This window comes from Pholcus phalangioides, unplaced genomic scaffold (assembly GCF_987345545.1).
Source record: "Pholcus phalangioides strain wild (caught in Gottingen) unplaced genomic scaffold, Ppha-v1.0 ptg000043l_1, whole genome shotgun sequence".
In the NCBI taxonomy this organism is placed as follows: domain Eukaryota; kingdom Metazoa; phylum Arthropoda; class Arachnida; order Araneae; family Pholcidae; genus Pholcus; species Pholcus phalangioides.
Genome location: NW_028301629.1, coordinates 3448028 through 3471708, shown reverse-complemented (window position 1 = coordinate 3471708; position 23681 = coordinate 3448028). Strand labels below are relative to the sequence as shown.

The window sequence follows — 23681 nt, the reverse complement described above, 5'->3', positions numbered from 1 at the left end:
CATTTCCGACAGATGTCGCTGTAACCAAAGTAGGTGTTACGCGTTTCCTGTCGTAATTTCACTTTTTTTGATGATGATAATGTTTTTTTTTTTTTTTTTAAGAAATGTGACTTTATATATTCCTAGAAGAGTCTTATTTTACTTGAAAGTCGAGAATTATAGCTGCGGCTTCCGGAGAGAAGAACATGATATCTAACATCTAATTTTGTTTTTAGGATTTACTCTCCTGGAAATATATCTCTTTCTTGTGACGCGTGCCGGTAGTTAGATTCCAATTTTAACTGTAACGTTTTCGGGTAGCACCTGGAATTCGTTTCGTCATGAGTTTCTGTTATCAGAGTTCGTGGTTTTCTAGGCCCTAATTCAATTTCTAGTCGTGTAATGGTTTTTCTCAGGATTGCATTTTCTAAACATAGTAAGTTAGATGTGCTTTATTCAATACACAGTAGCTGTACTGGGCTGATGCGTATTTCGGTTTAATTAACTTTGAAAATTGATAGTGTGCCTTTATTTTGTTAGACCCCCAGATTCTGCTGAGTTTTCTTAAGTGTATGTGACGCATGCTAAAGGTAATTAACAAGAAAGGAATATATTGCTATAAAAAGCAAACAACTACCGTAAAACTTCAGAAATCACGAGTAAGTCGGTTTTCATGAATGGAAGTTTCGCAAGATGAGCAAAAATTTTGAACAAATTTCGACTTGGTAATTGAGTGATGTTTCTCAACACGAACACAAATTTTAAAACTTTTTTTACAGATTTGGAATCGTTAAACGAGTTATTTCTATAAACGGACGAAAAGTAAAATGGGATGAATAGGAAAAATATTGGGAATCATCGTACCCGTCGTTATAATGAAACTGTCGCAATAACGCATGATACACTCAACACGATGAACGCCTAGGCTAACTATATTTCCTTATTTTCTCTTTAAGTGGCAATTAGAAATCGCAAACCCCTCCACGTTCAAAAATGCCATATCTTTTTTAGTGAAGTAAATTTTCTTCCGATTCTCAGCCGGTGCAAACTAAGATGTATGGGGAAAAGTTTTCCATCGAGAAAGTATTTCTACAAATTATCTGGGATTGTCAATGCTAAAATAAGAGGCTTTTCTTGAGGCGAGATATCTCGTCATTGCCGCTTAAAGGGTTAAAAATAGAAGTCGGGATCCATAAGGAATATCGGCAACTATCAAAAATTATTGAAGTCAAATAAAGTAAGCCAATTATCTAAAAAAATAGCCAAAAAATTAGTCAGAGGCAAGTAAAGTCGTCAACTACAGTCTGAAAAGTAGTCAAAGGCAAGTAAAATTATCATCCATCGCTTAAATCGATGAAAAGTCGCCAATGGCGCAAATTAAACGGCTACTGGAAGTCGCAGTGGGTAAAAATGTAATTCATCAAAAAGATATAGCTTTCCGTTTAACAAACTTATAAGACATGTATTTATATGTGACTATAATTAATTGTGAGAATTAGAAATTATATTATGATAATTATGACTCACTCATAAAAATAATCTTAAATCTTGATTTCAAGAATTCAAGCTAGCCTCGTTGAAAATAAGGGGGAATAGGACATTTTATGAGAGTTGGAACGGCTAAAATTACGGAAATGTCCCGTAAAATAGGTCATATGTTCACCCCCCCCCCCCATAAGTTTTTGGCCCGTGACTGGCAAAAATACCGCATATCTGGCCCACGCAGATTGTGCACCCCTGGTATTGATTACACAGCTCTATAAAAAGAAATACTTCCGAAAACTCTGATTTTTATACCAATTTCGGTGCTGTTTCCAAAAATGCTATCCTTTTTTTTCTATAACGTCAGGTTTTTTCACAACTTCATGTTTTGTGGGAAATACCTCGAATCCAAATATTTCGGAATTTTATCACCTCATAAATACATACTCAAATTTATAAGCTCTCTCTTAATAATGATAGGCCCTGTAATCAATATAAAATATCTTTGCTAACGATTTATTATATTGATTCATAACGCACAGTTTCTCAATGTGATTTGTGTATACTGCTTATGCATTACCATTCAAACTTGATTTTCACTTTACCTGAAAAAGTACAGCGTATCTGACGAAACCAATGCCAGAATCTGCACCCCAATATCACCCTGAAATCACGGAAATATCTTTGGAAACGATTTACTGTATTTGTTTGTAGTGCACAGTATCAATGTGATTTCGTATGCTGCTTATGGTATAAGCTAGTGAAATTTAAAATTTCCCCTTTTTCTAAAAAAAATACAGCCAATATGACAAAACAAATTCCAGATTCGGAATCACCAAATCACTAAGATATCTTTGGAAATGATTCACTATGTTTGTTTATAAGTTTCAATGCGGTTTGTATGCTGCCCATGCATTACTATTGAAATTTGATTTTGACTTTATATCAAAAACTAGACGGGATAGAAATTTTTAAATTATTTTTCCAGTAATTAGCATCCAAAAAACTATGAGAAATGCTGATTATTAGAGCCCGGAAGTTCAGGCAAAATGCCTTTTTTTGCCTATTTTCAAACTGTTTTTGGTAAAAATGCCTTTTTTGAAGTTTTTCTGCAATAAATGCATCTTTTAACATATTTTTAAATTTATTAGTGAATTTCAGTGTCCATAATCTATTGATTTTTAGCATTGAGAACAAAAGAATTGCTGTTTTTCAAATTTTCCAACTCTCTCGGTACGAATTATCATCAGAAAGCCCCACCCCCCATTCTTTCCAGCACCATTTAAACGTGAATAAGTGATCTGAGAGGTGAAGTTGGTGCTGCCGTGCATTGAACTTGCTTTGGCCGGATGGTGTTAGACATGATTTTGTTTCAGATGAACGCAACCCATGTTAGAAAAGCAGAGGTAAATTATAAATTTGTTTCTCCACTGATTCCGCATAAAAATGTCTCACTCAGGCATTGCACATATATAGGTGACCGATGACTGTCCCAACAGGTCATCAATTGACGTCATGGCTCACACAACGCGGGGTAGGAACAGACAGGGCTCTGGGTCCTATGTTGTTCTGCTGATATTACAATTAATGCACTGCAAACAACCGAGGCTATTTATTTTACATACATATATATTTAGTATTCGATTAAATTTGCCAGTCGCCCTCAGGGGGTGTGCGACAGATGCGGCCACTCAGGGTGCCCACGCTTGAAGGAGTCCCGCATACGTGGTAATATAAAGAAATAAAGCTAATATTAGAACAAGATAGCTATTTCTCAACTATAGAAATGATAATGATCATTCCAAGTAATACAAAAAATAAACGAGGATTATTCGCAACTTGTAGTCCCACGGGTCATTTTTTTCTACTGCTCCGCGTCTAGTAATTGTGGTCCTGAAATTGCCCTAATAATGAGGGTCTGCTGACATTTTATTTTGGGCTTGAAATCAGTTTAACTTGGGTTATAACGCAGTTATTATAAATCGTAATTAAAGCAGTAGAGGGGATTGAATGAAATCGATTTTTTAGTTAGTTTTTAGACCCTTAATACCTTAGTTCTAGTTATTTATTTTCTTTTTTGCATAAATTATAAATGTATTTTTTCAGTGCGTATTTTATGCATTTCTAGTGCCTATTTTGCCCATTTTTAGTGCGTAAGCTTCCAGGCTCTACTAATTATTTTTAAGAAAGCTTTTTCGTCGAAAAGAGCTGTGTTATACGAAGAAAACTTTTTCAAGCTGGGAATACTTGACAAGGGGTCATTTAAGTATTACGACAGCATCGGGGGGGGGGGGTTAGGATTTGCTGACTTTTGATGACGGGGGGGGGGGGTGAAGGTTGCTTACGTCATTAACCAGCCCTTTTTGAAGATATGAAATATTCTAAGCTGCTGACGGGGGGGGGGCGGTCAGTGTTTTGCTGACAAGGGTGGGAGGGGGTCAAAAATGGCTGAAAATCTGCTTACGTAACAATTGAATGGCCCCCAATATATTTTTTATAAAGTATGCGCCCATAATTCTCTCCATGCGCATTGTCCTCTGCCATGCCTTTTGCACATTCACAGACTCCCTGTAAAATATCTTTGCAATGATAGAAGTTATACCCACAAAAAAAATTCAAAAACTTTTGCACTTAAAATGCTTAAAAAAACACCCCAGTAGAATCACTTAAAAATCACAAGAATTCACAGCGTTGCCATCAGCAATTTAAAACTTGCATTTCGAGCAAATTACAGAATGCTTTTTATTATTATTTAAAATTTGTTGTTTTTTTTTTTTTTTTTTCTAAATTGCGGACTGTATTTGGGAGGGGAAATGCAATTAGGTAAGAAATTCGAACTTTTTCACCTGATTCTTGGTAAAAACGTTGAAGTAACAACATTCGAAGGTGAAGGAACCCTCGATTTTTTTATTTTATTTTCTCCTGTTCAGAATTAAAGTAGGGAACCCCAGAAGCGTTATTTGAGGAATGCAAAACCTGCTAATTTTTCTTTTTTTTACCAAGAATGTTCTCGAATATTCCCCCATGTGATTTTTTTTTTCCTACTTTCTTACCGTCAAGGAGATATTTTTATCCCTAACCTTAGCCTTAAGATTTCTAGTTCTTTCTTTAATTTCTTTTCCTAATGAGTTTTCACCTCCTCCATTCTGTCTTTTTTTCTTCTGTCATGTACGTCCATGTTATAGTTTAATTGGATTTTTTTTTTTTCGAAGATGGATCTCATGAAAAATGTGCTATGTAATGTTAAGAGACATTACTATGTAACGAAAAAATCTTAAACATGTCTGTCCATTAATTTCATTTTTTTTTCTCCCTCCAACGTTTTCTCATGCAGCGTGAGAAATATTTTCCTATCTGGGTTGGGAATTTCATCGGCATAGTTTTGTCGCAACTTCGTCACGTGACTTGTTTTGATTTGGGATGTGGAATTTAAGTATAGAATCCAGTATAGTCAAACTCGGTTATAACGACATCGAATTTTAATCGAAATTTTGTCGTTTCAACAGAGGTTGACGCTTTCAAGACCTTTTTCAACGAAAGGTTTAATCAGTTGCAATCAAATGCTGTGTATGAAGTTGTTTCCATTATGATTAAGATGACCATATTTAATCGAGAAAAATATGGAAAATCGGTGGGTCATAAGTACGAGATGTCATTAATTCTTACCAAAAATATTTCCGAATGCAAACGAAACAGCCAAATGCAGAATAAATAGCCAAATATTGCCAAATGCAGAAGAAATAGCCAAATATCGCTCCACGCCAAAACAAATAACACTTTGCAGTTTAGCGCACTTGCTGTTCCTCGCTAGTTTGGGTAGCGACCAATAGGCCCCTGGTTTAACTGGATTTTTTACGGAAGATGGATCTTATGAGAAATGTGCCATGTAATGTCTAAAGACATTAATATGTAACGAAAAAATTTTAAGCATGCTTATTCAGGGATGAGCAACCTCTGGCCAGCGGGCCAAATGTATTCCACCGAGGGGCTCCATCCAGCCTGCGAAAGGTGTTCCGGTCGAAAAACTATCAATACACACAACACGATAAATGCCCACGCTCATAAATCTAAAGGCATTTAAAGGCAAGCAAAAAAACATCAAGGGGAAGTAAAATTGCCAAATTACTGTCGGAAAATTTTTTTTATAAAAAAGGTAAGGTAGCGAATTACAGCCGAATACATATGTCTGAAGCATGTAAGCTTGACAATTATTGTAAAAAAAAATTGTCAGATGCAAGTAAAGTTAAATACAAAAAAATTGTCAGAGGTAAGTAAAGTTAAATGCAAAAAATTTGTCGAAGGCAATAACATCACAGCCAAAAAATTGTTAAAGTGAAGTTACCAAATACAGCCAAAGAAATTGTTGAAAGGAAGTAAAGTTGCCAATTACGGTCAAAAAAATGTTATCAAAGCCATTAACTTATGTCATGAGAATAATCTCAATCCTTGATTTCAAAAATTCAAGTAAGCCTCGTTGAAAATGCGAGAAAAACGTTTTATGAAACAGTTGGGACGGCAAAAATAACGGGAAGGTCCCGTAAAAAAATACGGGAATACGGTCACCCTACACACACATATTTCTGCCCCGCGTATATATATACGCGTGTATATACACACATATTACTGCAGATCTGGCCCCGCGGACTGAAAAGATTGTGCATCCTTGTGCTTATCCACCAATTTTTTTTTTCCATATCGGCGTGAGAAATATTTTCCAATCTAGGTTGGCATAATTTTGTCACGTGACTTGCTTTCATGTTCGACGTGGAATCTAAGCAAAGAATCAAATATTTATATGATGATCATGATGGCCTAGACTTCATCAATCTGAATCAAGTTCCTTTTGTGTGTGCGTGTGTGTGTAGTTCCCCCGTTCAGTGGGAGCTTTGTTATGCCAGTTGACACGTAATTTTCTCGAGCCCCAGCATCCTTTGTGACGTCCTAAACCGTTGGGAAATCGGTAGATGGTAGTGCCTTGCAAAATGCGGAACTTAAGCATCTCCAATGAAAATCAAATAAGCGCTGCGAGGCATCACGGTGGGATACCCAACCCATTCGAACAGTCGCATCTACTATGTATACCCATCGATGGGAATCGAAGGGAAGTATAGAGTGGAAGGGTACCCCCCCCCCCTTCGGGAAAGAATGGTATTCTTTTTCCCCTACGCCGTCACACGTGTGACACATCACACACACATATAAGCGTCACCTTTAGGGAGAGTGGGCAAGATTTCATTCTTTTTTTTTTAATATTGGAGATATAAGCGAAAGATGATTCACTGCGCATTTATTGTCACACGTTAATGGAGTCCCGTCATTTTTAGATTCAATGGGAGCGCGTGTTCGGTGTTGACATGGGTGAACCATCTATTCTGTGTGTTTTATACCCCCCAACCACCCATTACCTCATGACATACGTGTGTTGTTTTGTCAAATGCAGTGACATCCATGCTCGATGGTATACATTCGTCAGAGGCGTTCAAGCGCTAGAACTTGACCTCTACTTAGTGATGTATTTACGGGGCGGGGGTTTAGCGGACTGTAGCCCAGGGCGGCAAGTTCAGATGGGCGGCACATTTGGGGAATGATTGGTCAAGGAATTTCGTAGAATGTAAGAAGGGTAGCAAAATTTGTATAACCCTCAATAAATCCATCTCTGCCCAGACAGCTAGGGGCTAGGTCAGTGAGTGACTAAGAAAGTGAATAGTGAAAAGTGACTAGCACGTGAGTGTGCAAAACAGTTACTTAGAGCGTGAGCAAGCATGTGAACGACCAAAAGGAATGACCTACAGAGCGAGGTACCAGGTCAGTGAGTGACCTAGAGCTTGTGCAAGCATGTGAATGACCAAAAGAGTGGCCTAGCGTACAAGCATGTGAATGACCAAAAGAGTGGCCTAGCGTACAAGCATGTGAATGACCAAAAGAGTGGCCTAGCGTACAAGCATGTGAATGACCAAAAGAGTAACCTAGAGAAAATGAAAGCATGTCAATGAGCAAAGAGTGATTTAGAGCGCATAAAAGCTTGTGAATGGTTAAAACAGTGACCTGGAGTGCGTGCAATGAATGACCAAAAGAATGACCTACAGAGATAAGTGAGCGACCTAGAGCACATGCAAGCATGTGAATGACCACCAAAAGAATAAACTAAAGCAAGGGTGGCCAACATCTGACCCTCATGAGACCCGTGAAGCGATTTGCGCGGCCCTCGATAAGGTAAAAAGCACCGTGCGTTAAATTGAACTTGTGATCATTATTTGATCTATCGGTTCTAACGGCAGATTTCCTGATTAATAAGCTGCTTTCAAAACTGCTTATATCAGGTGGCGAAAGCAATTTATTGATTAATATATATAATAAATTTTAATAATGGTGCGGCTTATACGCCGAAGTGGCACCACTGGTGCGGCCCGCGACGCTGCAGTTGATCATTATGTTGGCCCACGAACAGAAAGAAGTTTGCCACCCTCGACCTAGAGCGTGTGTAAAGATGTAACTGATCAAAAGAGTGACCCAGTGTGGTACCATGTCAGTGAGCAATGCGAACAGTGACCTAGAGCGTGTGCAAACATGTGAGTGGCTAAATCAGTGACTTAAATAGAATGTGAGCGTAAAAAAAAATACCTAAAATTTGAAAGAGTATTTTCACTCCTCAATGAAATTTGGAGTAAAATTGAATTTGGATGCGTATTGGCGAACATTTAAAACGGGGTGGCTAACCTTTTCCCAAGCCGAAACATAATCATGATTGTCTTCGATGCGCGTGCCGCTCTACGGATTTTAACACGCAGACCATACGTTCCGTTTTTAAGGGACACGAACCCCCTTTTTTTTCCCTTCTTCAAAATACTGTTCGGCTGAACCTCGTATTTTCAAAGAAATGTTCAAGTTGCAATTCTTTCGAGTTCTATATTGTTTTTATTTTTGAGTCATTAATTCGATTATCGCAATGCAGATTGTGTGCGTACTTATATCGATAGAAAAAAGTTCATCTTACTACACTATGTGGGACATAGACACAGGAACCTTAGAACTCAGGGTGTTAGCTTCCCCCCAATACACTCTGTAAGAGGGCTTAGCCGTCTCCCCCAAGAATTCAGGAATATATATAATGTAATTGAATTATAGAAATGCATGTACCTCATGTGCACACGATACTGAATCTCGTAAACATGGGACATCCAGCAACTATGCCCACAGATGAAAAACAGAACAGAAACGCATGTACATAGAAAAAGAGTCATCACATAATTATTATTTTAAGAGTGTGCATACCATACTAGGTTTGGCAGCCTATAGGATCATCATCATCATTCATAAGACAATGACTGTTTAAAAATTGAAGATAATTTCTTCGATTGAGAAAATAGAGTTTCTTAAATTTAAAAAAAAAAAGCGTTCTCGTGCCACTCCTGATACCACGGCGTGCCACGTGTTGGCCACCCCTGATCTAAAACAAGGTAATGGAATCGAACAAGTGACGTAGGAATGTCCGAATCTCTTCCCGTCGCGGACAGATTTTAATCTCGTCACCGGGACATTTGCCCCACAGGTGTTGTTATTCAGTTGGGCAAAACGGCCATTTTTGTTTCGAAATAAATGGCTTTGAAATGTCTTTTTTGAACTTTTCTTCTTTATTTTTTGTACACATCCCCGTCATTAAATTTTCCAACGGAATTACCGAAGGGGAATAAATGGAAGATCCTATTCCCTAAAGGAAAAGCAAGGTTTTTTTTTTGTTTTCTCTTGTTTCTATATAAAGCTAACATCGCTTACAATAAACGTCATTGGTCAGGAAATTGTGGCTTTGCTAGTAGAGAACAGTCACGGTTTCACGAACCTCTACAAGGGATAACCTTCAACAGAAATCAATCTACACGAAAGGTTCTTTTTTTATTTCCACGTTTTTTCTCTCGTCTCTCCTATCCCGATCTAATTTCAGAGCTATAAATCTTCCCTGGATAATCCCGGAAAAAAAGACTACATTTTACAGAAAAAAAAAAATCGTGCATTGTATCTTTCTGACCGTGGGCGAAATTCGATTTTATTTTTTGCTTCCCACCCATGTTAGTAGATTGTGTGAACATAATGAAATTTTTATGAAAACAGTCACCTTTTTTTCCTACTTCCCCCTAAGATTCCAGTTTCTCCCGGACGCGTCCCGGGAAAATGAGTGATTGGTTTCCTGGAGGCTTTTATACGGGATTATAGTTAATCCTCTGGAAAAGCTTCCACGGCTGCTTACCAAGTGGAAGAGGGTGAAGCTGTCAGTGGTTTTAGTGAGCGTGGAAACTGTCCTACCAATGACGTCGCGTAAATCCAGCAATTTACTTGCGACCATCCTGAATAAGGTTGAGGTGGGGGGGATTCTTCAAAGATGATGATCTGGCTGTTACATCAACTGTGTCACGTGGATTAAAATCCACAGGGCCGTCGTCGTGTGTTCATAATACATTTCGAGTAGGATTATGGATGCGTCAACCAAGTGTTTTCTCAGTGGAATGTGAGGCTGTCACATCCACCTGTGGGGATTTGAATATTAAATTGAATTTATACACATAATAAATATCGTACAAAAATATATTTACTTATATATATAATTTTTTATCTATTAAATATTTCTTGTCCAAGGCCAGACAACAATGCGGTGGTAAAATTTGATGTAGGTGACGTTTGATATCACAGATAAAACCGAAAGTCTTAAGGTCTTTCAACAATATTGGTTGGAAGTTGTTATAATGAAACTAGATTTGTGGAACAGCAAATGTAGATCATGGGTGGACAAAACTCAGGTGCCAGGTTGCCAAGACGACTGGAAAAATTGGTATTGGTGCCTAAAATTTTCTTTGTGTGGTTTCTACATTGCAGGCTGAGAGCAGTTCAAAATGTTTGGACTTTGTGGCAGCATATCTGCCAAAATATGAAAGATGGTCACCATTCCCTGAAAAAGTCAAAAGAAGCCTTATTTTGGACCTTTTCTTTCATGTAAAATTTTTTTTTGTGCCTAAAAATTTGTTCTGGCACTTAGATATTTTTTGAAATTTTTCCAGTCCTCATGTAGATGCAATGAATAGGTTTCAGTTTTTGAGGACGGTGAAGTCTATTGGAGAAATATGAGAGAAAAATTATACCAGCCGATGTCCCCGTCGAAAAATCTCGCCAGAGACAGAGCAACAGGCTTATAATGGGGTACAGATGATATTCACTGATTAAACTTCACTCATAGTTTGAAAAATAAATGACAGCGTTAAAATTCATGCACAACACTAGATATACACACACTAGACTCTTAAGTGCACATGCAAACTTCCGGCACCACTCATGCGGTAATGAATTTCCGACGGCGACAGATTAGAGTTGTGTTCGGTTCGAATGAAAGAAAAAATGTGAAGATTTCCATTAGAATACGAAAAGTGTCGACACCAGAAAAGTCATGGAGGATTTCGAAAAGTAGGGTTAAACGGTAAATAAGCCTTTAAGAGGATAATTGTAATTATATTTATATTTATTATAAGCCTTTGTTTGTGTATAGTTGATGCTCGAATTCTGTAATAGAGGCAGAGGAAAACCAAAAAATTAAAATGAAGCGGGTATTATGTTATACGATTTATTTTAAGTGAATTCTAACTTTATATTGTTGAGCGTATGAGGATCCCAAGTTTCACATGCATAGGAGAGATCTTGAAGGATATAAGTTGTGAAACAGAGACATCGTAGGTGACTGGTAGAGGCTATTTTAGGTTCCGTCGAAGAAAATAAAACTGGAAGCATTTTTGAAATATGTGACCGACGTGGGGGTTCCAACGGAGTAGTTCATGAGTAAACTATACACGTGTCAGTACTTTTACGTAAATCTACAAACATCAGAAGCATTTAAACTTCTGAAATCCATTATATATTCTCGTACGTTTCTTGAATAAAGGCTGAAAAAAAATTCCAGTTTTCCAACTGCAATTTTCGCCCTCACCAGATCAATAGTTATACGTGTATTATTGTATAATATCTTTCCCAAGAACGCGTTGGTATACAGTTGAGATAAAGCGTTCAACCCGTTCGAGCTAGATATTATAAAATTTCATTTCGGTTCATTGGATCTTCTCGAACTTTTCCGCAACTTTCTTTAAGTGGAAGAGACGACGATTCAAAACTAAACAAATTTTCTATACAGTTCTAAAAAAACTCTATACAGTTTTCTTTATTCAGAAACAAAAAAATTAGTTTCTTCTTTTAAAAAAAGCTGGTCTTCGTCTTGGAAGTTTTATTTTTCTCGAGAGAATGAAATGTTGAAGCCAACGTTACCATACCCGCTTTTATTATTTTATTTTAAAAAAAAAGAACACATATACACACACACATGCCTCTTTCTAAAACTAAATTCAGATATAGAAACAGTTAAAGAAAAATGTTTTTTTCCAAAAAAACAAAAAACAAAATCCGAAAAGTAGCTTTAATACTGTAACGGCGCTTAGGATGGCGAGAAAGAAAATGAATAAAATAAATATTTCGGAGAGGAAAACTGCTACCGTCCAGAACCGAAAGCCAAAAAAAATAATAATAAAAAGTTTTATATTTATTTCAGTTTTTTTTTTTTCCTATTTCTGGCTCTTTTCGGCCTTACCGTTGACTCTATTTCAAAACACTTCACTTCCAAGCGTTGCGAGAGGAAAAAAAAAAAAAATTTCTATTATTTTCATTCTTACCCTTTCATTTCTGACGGCTTAGACGTGACGAAAAACGGTGAGATGTTTTGTTATTATATTTATATACATACACATATATACCATACCCTTCCCTTTATCTCTGTGCTTTTTTATATGTATTTTAAGAGGAAAGTGAATCCTTAAAGCTTGTTATTGAACCAGAAGTCAAAACATGCCCGTTAAAGAATAGAATAAAAAAAGAAAAAATTCTGATGTGAAAATCGTTCGCAATGTTTGGCTGGAAAATATTCTGTATATAGGAAAATCTGTTCAAAAAATCGATATGGTTTTGACGTGTGAAAAACGGTGTGTGTGTGTTGATACGCGTGCTATTGAGAGACGAGAAAGATGAGGTAATTGCCCTCCAAGAAGCCTTCGTGACGTCATGGTAAACAGCTCATTATTGTCCTCTTTTGTTTTTGTTGCGTTTTTTCTCTACCGATTCCGATGGCCATATTTGTGACATAAGGGGCCGTTCAAGTATTACGTCATCATCGATGGGGGGGGGGGGAAAGGAGGTTTCCGATTTGCTGACTTTTTATGACAAGGGGGGAAGGGGGTTTGGATAATGCTTACGCCATCAACCACCCTTTATGAAAACATGAGTTGGATTCAGAGGGACAGAGCTGATGACAGAGCAGAATTTTGCTGACAGGGGGGGGGGGGTCAAAAATGTCTAAACATTTGTTTACGTAATACTTGAACGGCCCCTAAGCTGATCGCATTTCTTTGAGGAAAAATCGGGAATTAAGATTCCGAATACAAATTTCATTTTCGATTCCCTCAGTTTTTCGCGACTTGATAAATCTGTGAACACGTAAAACTTCAGGAACTGTCAAAAAATGTCACGGAGAAGATATCGACTCTTTCTAGAAAAAAAATAAAATGTTATACTTACAGAGAGCCGTAGTTTGTGTACTGAAATGACACCAAGGCCGAGATTACACTATAAAAGTTTGTTAAACGTACTTTTATAAAAGTTGAGAAATGCAACCAATAAGAGCATCGGTAACATTCTAGCAAAAGAAATCGATCTACTTATTGGTTGTATTTTTCGAGTTTTATAAATGAACTTTTATGAAACTTTTATAGTGTAATCCCGGCTTAAGAATGTAATTTCTGAAATACTATAAAAATTTAACAAAATGGGAAAATATTTTTTTTTTAACAGTTTATTCGTCGTGTGCAGTGGGTACCGCTTATAACGTTTTTCCACTTGCAATCTTTCCTCCTACTTTGTATGACTAGTATTACTGGTCCCAACTCCAACTAACACTCATCGAGATTGCCGTTTAAAGCGTTTTCTCGCTCATAACGTTTCTTTAATGAGGGGTTTTTTTTTGGAAAATTTTGTAAACGGGATCCATAGGCTTACGCAGGGGAGGGGGGCCCAAGCCGAAAAATTACTCGTTACAACCGAGGTTGACATCTTCGAGACCTTTTCTGACGAAAAATACAATCAGAAACTATCAAACTGCAATCAAATTTTTGCAAGAAGTTTTTATTTCTTTGTGATTAGGGTGACCAGTTCGATCGACAGAAATACTGGAAATCGGAATAATCAATTCGAGATATCGCCGATTTTCACCAAACATGTTGCCAAATAAAATTATCAAACATTGTTTATAAATAACCCCCTTGGCGAGAAAAATAATGCCACAGAAAGTCTGCTAAAATGTATTTCACGGGGGGAAAAATGTGCTTTTGGTAAATACGTTATATAAGTATATTTATAGTCATACTAATTTTATTGTAACACAATTCATAAATTTTGCAATTAACTTTCATTCCTGATTTTAGTAAAGATTTTGGAATTAAGCTTAGTTGTAAAAAAACGGGACATTTTTTTTTATAAAATTAAAATCTATATTATAGTCTAAAATATAGTCGGACAAAATACAGAAATATTTCGTAGACCTGATAGCCGAATTTCTTAAACAAACGTCATTCACACGAAAACGAAAGTAACGAAAAATTTGTCGTTGTATCCGAGGTAATTGATTTTCATTGATGATATAAGCAAGGCTCATCAACATTGCAGAATTTCTCAACCTATGGTTCACGGACCAGAGGCAGTCCGTGACGATGGCATAAGTGGATCCGCAGGCAGACTTCATAATTTAATGTTAACTGGATAGGAAATTATTTGATTTTTGTAATTGATGCTATAAAAATCCTTATGGGTTCAAATAAAAATTGCTCTTCATACTTAGTGTCACCAAATCACATTGAGGAAGATGTGAGGAATTAGCAATTCTAAATGCGGAATATTGCTGATTGACGAAAAAAAAAATCAATTTACGACTAATTTGCTAATTATTGGTGAAATTGGTGGAGGATGGAGGAAACAAAGGGCTGCTGCTAACTGCTGTAAGCAAAAATGTACTTATCGAAAAAACAACATTCATCATTACTGTGACCATATTTTGTTTACGAGAGACCTGAGATCTTAAATATGGCAGAATACGGGACTTGACAATTTTGCTAGCAATAATTGACTATTAATCGCGTAAAATCACCTAATTGTTACTGAAGTTGCTGAAAATTACCAATTGGATGAGAAATGAAGGGCTACCAGAAATCGCATCGAATTGAGATGTAGTGCACGCAAAAAACGTTGAGTCCGATAAATATACGAGATGAATTTTTATATTTGTATTACCCCTAAGACACTTACTAATTGAAATAAAAACTGCATGTTACCTATATTAACGACTTTCTGAAACGTAGAGTTAGTGTTCTAGGGTTACCATTACTTATACAAAAGTATAAGTCGCCATCTGGTGGCAGCGTCAGCAGTTGTGAGCTTGGCCTGAGTCTGGTCCGGCCGTCCATGTACGGTCCCTTTCAGTGTACACGAGCTCCAAGGAATGATTGAGAGATTCGGTGCCTCTGTAGTCTAGTGCGTTCACCCGGAAAGTGAAAAGATGTGGGTTCGATTCCCCGCAGGGGGCAGTTGAATTTTCTCTCTTTCCAAAATATATCTTTGCAACAGCCAGTTGTTAAAACCTTCGTAAAGTTAACTTTATTCACAATTTCAATAAACATTACAAATTCAAATAAGCTTCGTTGAAGAAAAGTCGGAACGGCCGAAAACACGTGAATGTCCCGTAAAATATAGACATATGGTCAAACTACTCATGATGTAAGTTGGTGGTCCAACCAGTTCTTAACCTATAGGTCACGCCCCAAACTTGGGTTGCTGGGGGCTCCCGGGATGGCTCGTTGTCCAAATCCACAAACAACCAGGGGACTTTGAGCTATGGGGTCCCAACTGAAACGTGATTCGCAGGGGCTTCTGAGAAGGGTCGTACAAATCCACCTACACCCAGGGATTCTTGAGTTATGGATCACGACCCAACTCTCATTCGCTGGGGCATCCGAGAAGGGTCGTGAAAATCCATTGCTGATTTTGGGAGTTGCGGCTGAAAAAGGTTAAGAAATCCTGTAGTAGTCCTTCGAATAGTTTCAGAAATTTTACTTAATTGGGTTCAGAAAGGTTGAGAAACGCTGCTTTAAACGCTAAATCAGTCTGGACAAATCGAATAATTATGTACAACCGAACAATCATTCAATTACTACACTTCACTCATAGTTAAAAAAAATTGATGGCAGACGCCAGCACTGCACATAACAAGCACTACACGGAAACAAACTTTAAGATTGGGTTCACAACACAGACAAGCACATTCCAACATGTACCAATTCGTTAAAAGTTCCGCAGAGGAATATGGACGAGGCGCATGTGTGGCTTTGTAGTAGTAGTCTGGACAGCCAATTATTGACGTTAAAGCTGAAGTGCCGTTATAATCGACTTCGACTGTAAATAAACAGAGACCGTCCATCCCTTTGGGGAAGAGCGCAAACCATCCTAAGACGGTCTCTCTGGGCGGTCAGCGGTCATGTCTGTCTGTCTGTAAATAAACATTTGAATACCAAAATTGAAGATAATTTTAATAGTTTTGAGTGCGTAAAACTATCAACTTTGTTATTTTGAAAGACATTGAGTGATCGATCGTTTATTAAAGTTTTCAAGAACATGTATATTGTAAAATTTTACATAGTGGGAGGTTATCGAAGATTTTAACCACATTTCTCTAAAAGCATTGACAGTCACAAGCAATGCTAAATAAAACTGCAATTTCATTTCTGGGATAAATGAAATCGAACTAATATGTTCAAACGAATACGAACCGTTACCGATCGATTATTTCCCCCATCTTATCAGGAAAGCGCTGATATTCATCTATCAAGGGAAAAATGAAATTAAGATTTATCGCTCAAAGACATAAAACGATAATGAGTAAAAATCCCTGCACGCGCAATTGACTTGATTATGATAAACGACGAGCTTTATCCAATCAATTGATTCCCTTCCCAAGAAAATGGGTGGGAAAGATACCCAAAAATGAAACTGAAAAAAAGGTTTTTGCCGAAAATTTTTTTCCGAATTTGCAATTAATGTGCGGTTAATGTAATGCATTAATAAAAGCGAAAAACTGTTTCATGGAGGAAAGAAAATTGCTGGAAATTTTCATTCCATGTTGGTTTTCATTCTCGCAGATGGAATTTTATGCGTACTATGGCATGTACGGCACGCAATGCATGAATTACATGAATACTTCAGTTTAATTATAAACACGCGAAGACATAATTCATACTTTACACAGGCTAAAATTCGATCGCGTTTCCGGGTACGTGTAAGTGTGTGTTTGTTCTTCTATGGTTAATCCGAATTCCATAGGAATAGGTTGTCGTGAAATGTTTTTGATGTCCTTGTAGAGGCAAGTACGCACTAGTTTCGGAATATCTTTCCATTTTAGTGGTTTAATTAAATCAATGTGAACGTGTGTGAAAAAGATGCATGGTTGCACAGTCAAACTCGGTTATAACGTCAATAATTCGCGGTCTGGGCCGATCCCCATAAAGCAGCGTTTCTCTATACGACAATGGCACAGGTGATCTGCAAGGCAGACTTGATAATTTAATTCTAACTGAATGAAAAATTATGAAGGTATAAATCGACGTTGAAAACGTCATTTTGGGAGAAAATATCTATTTTTGTTTTTTATGAAAGCCCTGTTTTATTGTGATTCCTAAACAGGTCTTGTTTTGGTTATATAACGCTTAGAATCGAAGTTACGTCCACTTTATAGTGTTGCGATTTTACATACAAGCAATAGGTGAACAAAAATTTTAAACACGTTTAACGGAAAATGCTATTTTTGGCATTTTATTTGGTTTTGAAACATTATGTCTAAAAATCTATTCATTGTGTCGTTACGAAATTTTTAATATGATATTCTGCTATATATTTTTCGGGTTATGAACAAAAATCGAAGGTCCATCACATATATTTGGTTAATTACAGTGTTTTATAGACGTATGTCCAATGAAATTTCCAAAAATTCACAAGTACATCAACAGATTTGAGTGTTAACGTACGAGAGCATATCATACAATCCTATAATTTTGGTTCACAACCTACATCATTACTAGCTAAATGTACCGTGTAGGTAACAAAGTATTCCATTCTTAGAATTTTTCGCCATCGTGTTTGGCGTATCATATGAATTTTGCTTAAAATTTGACATAAAAATTGCTTTTTTCATAGAAAATGACATGGGTAGGCCGAAATTTATTATCGCTTTCATCATTTTGGAACAATTTCTATCTAAAGTTCACACAGAAAGACACTTTCTTGTTATAGTTCACTCCAGTACCGTGTTATAATAGAAAAGTGTCCTCGAACGTAGTCGGTCAACCGTTTTGATTGATGTTAGCAACAACGCGCGGTACAGGTTCAAATAAAAATCACGCCTTTATACTAAGGTTCAACATACATCATCGAAGAAAACGTGATCCTAAATACGGGATATCACTATTTTTTCCCAAAAAAAATGTCAATTTATCGCCTTAAATGCAATTCCGTAATTACTATTGCTAAAATTGGTGAGAGGTGGAAAAATAAAGAACTACTTACATATCAAGGACTGCTAAAAAAATATGTATTTCACAAAAAATATATTCAAATGATCAGATGACCATATTTTAGAAAGAAAAATGCGGTAAACTGGGCTCTTGAATAGTATAAAATACGGGCATTACAATAAATTGACATCAAATGCTTTGCCAGAAATAGGAACATTCACCGATTGTTATTAAAATTGCTGAAAAATTGTGGAAAAAAAAGTTGAAAATGATAAACATCTGAAAAAGATAAATACTTATATTTTTTGCTGTAATTTGTAATTATACCATAATATTTTATATATTGTGAAAAAACTTAGCATTTACGACTTCAGTAAGTAATAAAAATCCACATAAACTTGAAAAACGGGACAAATGTATAAAAAAAAAATCAGGGCAACCAAAATTACAGGAATGTCCCATTACAAATACAACGCCACAACAGGCAAATTGCCCAACGAGGTGGCTGACTTAAGAACATCATGGATCCCCGAACCATTTTTTGGAGGCCCTACCTACTACTACTACACCACACATGTGCCCCGCCCACACCCCCCCCCGGAACCCCCCCAACGAATCGGTACATGCGGGAATGTGCGTGTACGTGTAGTGAAACCTGACGTGAAGTTTCTGTTGTTTCCTCTGTAATGCTTGTTATGTGTAGTGCTGCCATCTGTCACTAGTTTTTCTAACTATGAGTGAAGTGTTATGATTGAATGATTTATCGTTGTAGGACTGTTGCTCTCTGTGGCGAGACTTTTTAACGGGGAGATCGGCTCTCATTTGCGCCTTGAAGTTGGGAACCACAGAAAACCAACTTCAGCCGACCACCACTGTGGGGTTCGAACCCGGATCCTCGCATCGCGAGTCCGTCACTATAACCACTCGACCACCACAGCGGCACCCATATTATGAGACACGACACACAAGGTGTCCGTCAATTTGTTTCAGACATTCTACTTTTCCTTGAGCCCAGAGAGGTTGAGAAACGCTACCATAGAGAATAATGATAATGACCCTTGCTTATAAAGGCGAAAATGCCACGAACTCGTATATAACGACACGTTTTTTGTCCTTTTTGATACCTAATGATAGGGAAAAAAAAAGGATTTTTTAAGAAGTTTGGACTTTCTGACTTTTCCCATTACAAAAATTTCCCGCTTTCTCATATTTGTTGGGGCAAATTTTACTTCGAATTATAGATCAAAAGAGAGGTATTTTTTTCTCAATTTATAGAAATTGTGTAAAAATTAATGTGAGCATTTTATAAATATTCATCTCACTTATTTGCCATGTTAATTTTTTTCCGCACGGGAAAAATAAATTTTAAATCACTGCATCTATTTTCTAGCACTGTAATAGTGCAGAGAAATTAGCCATACTTGGCAATTTCTCTGACAGTTAATATTTTTGGCGAGAATTGGTGATATCGCATATTTATTACCTCAATTTACAGGTTTCTCTCGATCGAATATGGTCACCCTGATCATTTTGAAATAGCAGCTTTATTGTGCAGTATCTGATTAATTTTTTTTTTTGTCAAAGAAGGTCTCGAAAACAGCAGTCGCGGTTGTTACGCCACCTCCGTTATAATGACAAAAATGCAAGGAATCTTCGATTCCTTTATAACCGATTTTGACTGTATTTATCCTTGAGATCCAAGCTTATGAAATTAATAAAAGCTTAGCTCACATAGAAGTTATTAAATTCAGAGAGCTTATGTGTAAAAGCTGGAGATTCGAAGACTAGCAAATACAAATCGATCTCAATCGTGAAATTGAATCGTTTTGGCTGGATATTGGCGAATGAGAATTTTTTTTCCTCATTTGACATCTCACCGCAGAGGGCAAGTGGACTACAACGGTACAAATCTTCACTCGTTACGCTTCACTCGCAGTTCGAAAAATAGATGGCTGCACTATAACAAGCATTCCACAGAAACAAACTTCACGTTATTGGTTCCCAACACAGACACACATATTCCAACATGTGCCGATTCGTTAGAAGTTCCTCAGAGGAATATGGTCGAGGTGCATGTGTGGTTTAGTGGTATCGATTGGTAAGGGACAATTCTAGATTGTGGTGTCTCTGGGAATTTTCCTTTAATAGGGTTGTTAATAAATGAAATGGCTTACGCCCGGGGGTAGTAAATTGTAACACAATTGACACGTTTAAAAAGAGATATATAGTTTTTATAATTGAATTTTTTTAATTGGAGGTTGCTGCATTTTAGTAATACAGTCGAATCCCGTTTCAACGAATACCGTTATAGCGAAAATCTCGTTTTAACGAACACTTTTCTAATCCCCCAAATACGTTTACATAGGAACAATGCTAGGTAAACTGGAATTCCTTTATAACGAAATTTCGTTTTAATGAAGTGATTCTTCCGGTCTCTTGGCGTTCGTAATAACGGGATTCGACTGTATATGACATCCATATTTGTTGTAGGCATCTTTCTCTCAGCCAACTCGTTGGACATTTTGCCTGTTGTGGCCTTGTAAACTATTCTCCCAAAGTCAGAACGACCCCAAAATGTGTGAGAATACAAGAATATCCCGTGAAATACGGGACACGTGGTCACCCCACTCATTCTGTAGACTAGTGGTCAGTCGAATTATTTCAGACATTTTACCGGTCCTTGGGTACAGGAAGGTTGAGAAACCGCTTCATTGAAATATTCGAACCACATGCTATTTCTCTAAAACCACAAAAGCCATATGAATAATTCTACGAAATGTCTAAATCCAGAATGCATTACTGGCAGAATATGGAACTCTTCCAAATGCACTCTACATAATTTTTCCATATTTCGCCATGGATTAGACACTTTCTCTCACCTGGTTATTAATCCTTTAGTTTTCAAAGGATGAAGGGAAGTCTCCTATTCACCTTGACCTTATCAGGAGCTTGGACATTGACCGATGGTAGTTGTTGTTCATGCTCCCGTGGAAATCCTCGACTCTCTCTGTCTCTCTGAACAGAAGGAGATATTCTCTCTGGTTTGTTCGATCCGAGAGTTGGTGGTGGTGCGCTTTGCCTCATTCCGTGACCTCCCTCGTTTGCGGTGTTTGATTAATTGCCTTCATTATGCGCTGCCTTAATTAAATCTGTGGGAAGGATGCCATACACTCCCATCCGTTGTACTCGAGCATCTAATCTCGCCAGTTTTAAATCCATTAAAAGTGTCTTCTCTCTAGCTCTTTGTCTCATACTTACCACGTCTTCTATCCCGGCATTGCCTTTAATAAAGCCGAACAACAACTTTGAAATGAACCAGGGAGATTCGTCCATCTTGGTGTCACTTAATACAAACTTCATCTTAAGTACGGTTTTATTGCGTCACTTTAGCAGTAAAAGTAAATTTATCCGTTTTGTCACTATCAAGATTTTTATGTCATGACTGTAATGAGTTTCATGAAGAATGATTCAGTGTTTTTCTCCTTCTTGATTCTAGATTTCCCCCGGATACGACAGTACCTAAAACAGATTTTCCAACATTCGATCAGAATTTAAGTAAGTGAATTTGGAAATACACATCTTTTGTTTATAGAAGTCTGTATCTGCCCTTCAACAAGCAAAATAACTATTTGGGTTTGCTGTCTATGCAGGAAAATGTTCCGTTAGGATCCGAGACTAGGACGTTTGAGGACTAGTGAAGCCAATCAAAGAGGAAGAAAAATTGAGGGTATAATCTGTGTCACGTAGGCTGACGTCGCAAGTTTTGACGTCAATACGTTCTTTGTGCCTACTCTTTGCGTGGTAGGTACTGACATAATGGAATTGACATCATCGGATTTGTCTTTGGAATAGCTAACAGACGATAACAATATTCGAAATACAGATGACAGGTTGAGGTTCAGGTTCGTCGTTGAGTACCAGGTCGTTGGGATGACAAGTTGAGGTTCATCGTTACGTTCGAATTTTGTTTCGTTCGAATACCAATTTTGTCTATTTGCGTTGCGAACTTCTCGAGATATAGAGTAAAACAATTTCGTTACAAATACGGACCGCGTGCCTGGGGCCTAGACAACCTCCTCCTCCTAACCAGATCACGGAACGCCGCTCTGTCTCAATGAAGACATTTTAGCGGGTGGTCGAAGAAGACCTGGTTCGTGCTGGAAGAAGGGGGCCCAGACCGGAAGACATGGTTATTGAAATTATTATTCATTATTCAAGGGTATCATCGGATTCGCGTTTATATCGAGTATCGTTGTAGCGAGTTTTCACTCGAAGAAGAACTAGTCGAAGAAGGCCTGGGTCGTGCTGCAAGAAGGGGCAAGAAGGCTAGAAGACATGATTATTGAAATTCTAAGGTATCATCGGATTCGCGTTTATATCGTTGTAGCGAGGTTTCACTGTAAATGGAAAAAACATTTTCTGCATGCTATTCAGACAAATTTTCTGATAAAAACTGGATTACATAATTTCAGTTTCATTTCCCATCTTTTACTAGTAGATAATTACTCTGCAGTTCAGTTCATTCCAATCTGCTTCACTTCAAGATACTAATTAATTTTTTTCCCCTTTTGACATTTCTGCAGCAGATGCAACTGGAGCTGCAGCACCGTCGAGACCGGAATTCCGCCTGGAACGTGCCCTGACGAACATTACCAAAGAATCCGGGGAGTCAGTGAAACTAAAGTGCGACGTAGTCGGGGGCCCAGGCCCGATCCACTTCCGCTGGTACAAGAACGAGGCCCCCGTCGAAGAAGAGAAAGGACGACTGGAAATCCGGAAGTTCAATTCCGGATCCGGTCGCGTCGGATCCCGTCTCAAGATCAGTAATTTGGATACGCACGACACTGGATATTACAAGTGCGAGGCTCTCGAGGGACCCAACCACAGGAGCATGCAACCGCCGAGGCGTAAGCTCGAATCGACGGGGATACTCATAGTGAAAGCAGGTAAACGTGAAATAAAGACTATAAGTAAATAAATAATAGGGTTACTAGATTCTCAGACTATAATACATTTTCGTGCTGGTCTCTCATCGTGAGGATCAAGCTTCGAACCCCGTAGTGGTCGACTGAAGTTGGTTTTCTAACTTCTATGAGCAAATGCGAAACAGTCCCCACTTGGAAAAATCTTTAGAGACAACTAGTTGGAATTTCACAGACAAACTATGTTTACCCATTTCTTTTACTTAATTTTTCCCACTCGATTTGGTGCCCCTCTCATAGCAGTGCCCGTTCCGACGGGACCTAGAGCCCCCCCCCCCCCCCCCACGGTCACCGACAAGACATTCAAAATCTGGTAACGCTAATTAATATGTGTGTAAGAAAACAAAATTTATTTGAATAAAACTTTCTCTACCAGTGTTCGTTTGTATTTTCCCGTCCATGTCCCTCTTTAGACCATTTTCTTCTCGTCGTCCCCCTCATCTTACCCTTTTTTACATTTTATTGTTTTTCATCCAGAAGCGAGACCTTTTCTACTAATTGAATAAATTTTTTGAGAAAATTTATAGTGAGCAAAAATGTGAACTTGGTTTTTGGGGGGTTGAAATTTCGAAAAAGTTGAAAAATATATACAGTCAGATCCCGTTATAAC

The 23681-nt window shown here is 37.7% G+C and overlaps 1 protein-coding gene across 1 annotated transcript in view; it reads left to right on the top strand.

The window, feature by feature from the left end:
* Positions 1 to 23681, top strand: part of LOC149063801 (tyrosine-protein kinase transmembrane receptor Ror-like) — a 265166-nt gene that overhangs the window by 120331 nt on the left and 121154 nt on the right. Inside the window, exons 3-4 of the mRNA XM_089255570.1 lie at positions 21586 to 21644; positions 22673 to 23035. Of these exons, the coding sequence (XP_089111696.1) occupies positions 21586 to 21644; positions 22673 to 23035 (422 nt within the window). The remainder of the gene's footprint in view (positions 1 to 21585; positions 21645 to 22672; positions 23036 to 23681) is intronic.